The 6,520-nt window shown below is 43.5% G+C and overlaps 1 protein-coding gene across 3 annotated transcripts in view; it reads right to left on the reverse strand.

The window, feature by feature from the left end:
- Positions 1-734: 734 nt before the first annotated feature.
- The window catches only part of GPC3 (glypican 3), a 528,201-nt gene continuing 522,415 nt past the window's right edge, over positions 735-6,520 (reverse strand). For all 3 annotated transcript variants that reach the window (XM_006881809.1, XM_006881808.1, XM_006881807.1), the window contains one exon: positions 735-1,278. In XM_006881809.1, coding sequence (XP_006881871.1) covers positions 1,106-1,278 — 173 coding nt within the window. In that variant the 3' untranslated portion in view covers positions 735-1,105. The remainder of the gene's footprint in view (positions 1,279-6,520) is intronic.

The raw sequence follows: 6,520 nt of genomic DNA on the forward strand, positions 1-6,520 counted from the left end.
GAGTTGGAAAATGACCAGGAAGGATAGAAGGAGAATTGATGCCTTTGAGCTTTGGTGCTGGAGAAGAGTATTGAGGGTCCCATGGACTGCTAGGAAAACAAACTGATTCATCCTGGAAAGGGTCAAACTGGGCTGCTCCTTGGAGGCAAGGATTCTGAGGCTCCCTCTAACATACTTTGGACATGTTGCAAGGAGGAACAGGTCCTTGGGGAGGGACATCATATTTGGTAGGGTGGAGGCACAACGCAAAAGGGGAAGGCCCCCTATGAGGTAGATTGATTACAGTGATTGGGGAAATTGGGATGGGTGTGTCAGAGATGGTGCGATTGGCACAAGACAGAGCAGAGTTTAGGACTATTGTACATAGGGTCGCTATGAGTTGCAAGCGACTCGACGGCACATAACAACAACAAAGTTGTAACCAACTCACAGCTGACCCTCTAGTGAGTTTTAGAGGCAGCAAATTGCAAGGGAGATTTCTCGTCTCTCTCAGAGAGTAGATGAGGGATCTGAACTTCATGCCTTTGGGTTCTTGGGGCAGCTCCTTACCACTAGGTCACCAGAACTCCCTGGAAAGGAGGTAGGGAGATGGATTTCAAGAAATGCAGGTAGGGCCTAATGTCGATTTATTATACTGGACAGGACACTGAGTGAGACGTGTCAAAAGGATGGAATGACCACCATTGGGCCCTTCCAAAGGGCTTCCAAACAACAACAAAAAAGGACTCAACACATTTTTATTTGAACATTTATTGTATTTTTTTTCCAAAGAAATCCATGCAAAGAGAAAAAGAGAGATAGAGAGACATGGTATCCATGTTACAGCAGCCAAACGTAGGAAAATAATCTGCACAACTTGTTGATGTGGTGTTTTTTTTGCTTTTTTTTCTTTTCTTTGCAAAAGGACAAATCTATACTACTGCTAAGTTTTACCTTCCTCAAAAGATACCACTTGGTTTTCGAAAACGTAACTCAAAGTTAGTTCTCTACTTAATGGCTGGAGGAGGTATACAGGGTAAAAAAAAAAAAAGAAAGAAAGTGGTCCCCTTTAGAGAGGTGGACCATGGGGTGCTGCCGGGCAGCACGTGGGCTGTGCACTAGGAAGTCAGTGCACCAGGAAGAAAAAGCACAGCACATAGATCACCACGCTGGTTAGGACCTTCAGTGGAGACTGCCCGTTGCCCACGTTGTGAGAGGAGGAGGCAACCTCGTTGTCCTTCGGATTTGCATGGTGCTTGCTTCCGGGGGCATCATCCACGTCCAGATCATAAGCCAGTTCTGCCAAAAGACAAGAGGACTTTCAGTACAGGGTTACCAACAGCATCAGGCACTCACTCAAGTCATGGCTCAAGCACTTGGCTGGACCGCTGGAACACCGTGTTTCAATGTTGTGCTTTCTTTGAAAAGCAAAATTGATCTACCTCTTAGCATTTCAATTCACAGCAAGCAAATGGAGACCAAGGAGAAGCTAGTGGGGAAAGGCTACGTCTTCCAAGTCTGACCACCTCTTCTTTATATGAGATAGGTTCGTGATGCCAGAAAGACACTGGGCTGCCAGGGTGAGCCTTACCCAAAAGTCTCACAAAAGGTAAATCTGGGGGAGCTCTGGTGGCCTAGTGACAAGGAGCTGCAACTACAATCCCAGAGGTGCACAGTTCGAATCCACCAGATGCTCTGCTGGGAAAGGAGGGACAATCTCCTCCTGTACCAGTCAGATCTGATTTGACGGTACACTCACATAATAATAATAATAATAATAATAATAATAATAAAGGTAAATCTAAGCAGACAGCGGTTGATCAGGAAATCCAAGATGGCTGGCACCTGGCCCAGGGCTCAGTTTCATTCAGGTTTGTTTTGCGAGACACAGAGCTGGAATCTTCACCCTTGGCCTTCCTGGACTTGCTCTCCAGTGTTTCTATTTTGATAGTTTGTGAAGGTGATGGGATGGAAGTCACTTTACCAGCCAATTGTCCTGCAGCCAAGGGAGTCAGCAAGACCCCTTTGGGACACTGAGCTGGACATCAACAGGCACTGAGGAAATGACTGGGATTCTACAGAGAAAAGGAAGGAAGGACTCCTCTTACAGGGAATGAAATACTCAGGAAGTCACAGGAAGAAACTGTGTGCACTCAGCTGGTCCAGGGCCCTCGACCAGGGCTGCTCTGTGGCTGGCATTGGCTTAGGGCAGGCAGCTAGGTCAAGGTGATCAAACCCAGGAGTCTGATTACACAGAATACGGTGATGCTTTCCAAAAGAGCCTTTGCACTTTATAATAAGACCAGCACTGGTGAGAAAACCAATTTCACTGACCCTCAATCCAAAAAGATATTTGAGCCAATGTGGTGGTGGTGGTGGGTACGCCTGAGTGGATTCCAACTCACAGCAACACCATGTAGAACTAGCCAAAGAGGTTTCTCGTCTAGAGTTATGAAAGCAGACGGCTCACCTTTCTCCTGTAGGGTTGCTGAGTGGGTTACCACCTCTGGCCTTCAGTTAGCACCTGTGCACTTAATCATTCTGCCACCAAGGCTCCTCCTTCAGTCAGTTGTTATTAGGTACAACTCATAGCGACCCTATGAACAACAGATCTGAACCCTGTCCTCTCCTGTGCCGTCCTCACCATCTCTGACACTCTGGATGATATCTCAAGGTTTCTTAATTTGTATGTACTTGGACACTAGTACAGATCCTCTTTTTTCTTTGGCTAGTTTACTAGTCATACTTCTTGGTGCATACCTATTCCTATCTTTGCCTTTAAAAATCTAGTTGTTATTGATCTTTTTTCTTTTATTATTATTATTAATTTTAATGAAAATTTACAGAGACTTTGGATTTCCATTCATTCATTGTTGTACTTTTCTCCCTGTCCACCCCTCACCCCCAGTTTGCTCCTCTCTTTGAAAAGTAAAATAAAAATTCTTTCATTGTTACACAATGCCTCCCCCAGATCTTTTTTTCTCTGGTAATTTGAATAATCTGTTCATGACTCACTGAATCTTTAAGCTATTACACACACACACACACACACACACACAGACACACAGTGCAAAAAGTCAATTCATACTGACAGCAACCATACAGGGCTGAGTAGAAGTTCTCTTTAGAATCTGCTGAGGCTGTAAATCTTGATAGACCCCAGGCTGTCTAATCTTTCTCCCAGATACAGGCTTCTTGCTGTTATCATGTGCTGTTGAGTCTGAACCAGCTCACTGCTCAACTCTCAAGTAGCATTTCAGAGGAGTTTTCCTGCAGAGCAGCTGGTGGATGCAAACTGCATGCTTTCGGCTTGGCAGCACAACTCCCTACCCGTTAGGCCACCAGACTTCACTATAGAGTAGCTGTTGTTGTTGTTACGTGCCGTCGAGTCATTTGCGACTCATAGCGACCCTATGCCAACAGCCCTAAACCCTGCTCTATCCTGCGCCAACCGCACTGTCTCTGACACACCCATCCCGATTACCCCAGTCACGGAATCAATCCATCTCATAGAGGGTCTTCCCCTCCTGCGCCGTCCCTCCACCCTCCCAAGCATGATGTCCCTCTCCGAGGACCCGTCCCTCCTGGCAACATGTCCAAAGTATGTCAGACGAAGCCCCAGAATCCTTGCCTCCAAGGAGTAGCTTGGTTTAATCCTCTCCAAGATGAATCTGTTTGTTTTCCTGGCAGTCCATGGTACATTCAGTACTCTTCTCCAGCACCACAGCTCAAAAGCATCCACTCTCCTTCTGTCCTCCCTAGTCATTGTCCAACTCTCTGATGCATAACAAGCGATTGCAAATACCATGGCCTGTATCAGGCGCACCTTAATCTCCAGAGAGACACTGTTGCTCCTGAGTACCTTAGAGAGGTCCCTAACAGCAGACTGTCTCATCGCGATACACTTTTTGATTTCCTGACTGCTGGTGCCAAGAGTGTTGACTGTGGAGCCGAGCAAACTGAAGCTGTGAACAATCTCAATCTCTTCGCCATCCATCCTGACGCTGCCAACTGGTCCAGTGGTGAGAATCTTTGTCTTCTTGACATTGAGCCTCAGTCCATACTGAAGGCTGCAGTCCTTGACCCTTCGCAGCAAGTGCATGAGGTCCTCCTCAGTTAATTGAAATCTCAGAACCGTTAGTTAATTGATGAGGACTTGAACTACTACACCATAAAGCCTGTTAAACTAACATATTGAATACACATACTTTTAAAATCTGTCTATTAAGTGTAATTTTAACTAGTCCCATAGCTCTATAAAACAATATCATAACTTTAAAAAATGTATTGGTATGTATTGCTTAAGGTGCATTTGGATAATGTTCAATTCATTACACCTGCATGCACTATAAGGCTTTCTTGGAAAATACCCCTCCTTCTGCTTACGATTCCCTCTAATGGTTTTATCTGCCACTTGTCTGTAAATTTGTTACACTGTGGTAGCTTCCATGAGAATGATGCCTACAAAGACCTAGAGTTAGAAAATAAAAACGGAGTAACTTGCTTGGCATTTTGACAGTTGAAAGAATTGAAGAGAAGACTGAAGGCTCAGGTCGTAATAGTGAACACTATTGAATGGCACAGGAAGCATAAAAAGAAAACGAAAGGAATATACATAGTCATGGTACCAAGAAGTCCTGGCTGATGTTCAGACACTTCGGGAAGAGGCAGATCAAGAACCAATGCAACTGAAGAACAAAGTTCATGTTGCACTGAAGATACTGGCAAAAAATAAGGTCACAGGAACTGATGTAATACCAATTGAGACATTTCAACAAATAGATACAGCGCTGCAAGCATTCACTCATCAATGGCAAGAAATTGAAAAGACTGCTGCTACCTGGCCACTTGATTTGGGGAAATCCAGAAACTTACACACATTCCAAAATAATTCCGAAATTATGAAATAACATTACTATGACATACAAGTAAATCTTGCTGAATATAACTAAAAAGTTCCTGGTAACGTCCAGAAATTTACATTGGATTCAGAAGAGGCTGTGTAAGGGGGAGATAACATTGCTAATGTCAGATGGATCTTGGTTGAAAGCAGAGAATAGCAGAAGGATGTCTATTTGTGCTTTAGTAATTATGCAAAGACATTCAACTGTGTGAATCCTTTTAAATTATAGTTATCCATTAAGAATAATTACTGAACCAATAAACAGACCAAGAAGTAGTAATTTGAACAGAACAAAGGCGTACTGCAGGGCTTAAAGATCAGGAAAGTATGTGTCAGGGTTGTATCCTTTCATCATTCTTATTTAATCTGTTGTTGTTGTATGCCACTGAGTCAGAACCAACTCATAGCTGACCCTCCAGTGGGTTTTCAGCAGCTTTAAATCGTACATGAAGAGACTGCTCAGCATTTTACTGCAGAATAGCTGGTGGCTTTGAACCAAATACCTTCAGGTTGGTGACACAGCTCCTAACCATTAGGCCAGCAGGTCTCCTTCTATTCAGTCTTTATTCCCAGCAAATAATCTGAAAAGCTGGATTACATGAAGATGATGGCATCAGAACTGGAGAAAGACCCATCAACAACCTGTCATATGCAGATCACCAAATTTTGATGCACTTGCAGCAGAAGATGAAAGACTATGGTCTTCAATTTGGGTTATCCCTCAACGTCAAGAAAACAAAATTCCTCACCATTAGACCAATAAGCAATATCATGACAAAGGAGAAAAGACTGATATTGTAAAAAGGGTTTCATTTTACTTGAATCTACCATCAGCATCCACAGCAGCAGCAATCAAGAAATCAAAGCAGTAAACAAAACAATTTTAAAAGTTTAAGGAAAATCTGCAGCTAAAACTCCAATCATCTAGGAAGAAAAACTTTTAACTCTGGCTCCACCCCCAAGGCTCCATCAGGCTATGCCTTGCCAGGGTCTTTGCAGCTCTCCCTCTTGTGTTGGCCCCTCAGCTGCTGCTGTTGTAGAAGATGCTGATCAACATTGAACTGTGTGTTTGGGGTTGAGGCAGGTAGAGATCACACCCCAGAGGGAGTGAAGGCAATGGCTGAAAAAGCCATTTTCAAAATCCTACCACCACACAGTGCTAAGGAGTAAGGATGTCATTTTGAAGAGCGAAGTATGATTAACTCAATTACCTCATATACAAGCAAAAATGGGATAATGAATAAGTAGAATAAGACTGGAGAAGAATTGATGTCTGTGAATTTTGGAGTTGGAGAAGAATACTGGATGTACTATTGAGTGTCAAAAGAACAAACAACACAAAAGAATATGATGAAAAACAAGGAATTCATCAATTATACAAAATGGGTGACCATGGAGGACATTATACTGAGTGAAATATCTCAGTCACAAATAGACAAATACTGCATAATGCCACTGTTATAGAATAGGACTGACAGGGGCGGGGGGAGCCAAGAGGGGATAAATAATGTACATGGCATTGAAACAGATGAGGGAGAGAACTGTATAAAGGGAATTTAAGATTAGGTATTATTGGCATGACAAGAGTCCAGAATAAGAGCTGCATAGTAAAGTGGTCCCGGAGGTGAGTGGGGGGGG

This window comes from Elephantulus edwardii, unplaced genomic scaffold (genome assembly GCF_000299155.1).
Source record: "Elephantulus edwardii isolate Elephantulus edwardi_28Jun2011 unplaced genomic scaffold, EleEdw1.0 scaffold00016, whole genome shotgun sequence".
NCBI lineage: Eukaryota > Metazoa > Chordata > Mammalia > Macroscelidea > Macroscelididae > Elephantulus > Elephantulus edwardii.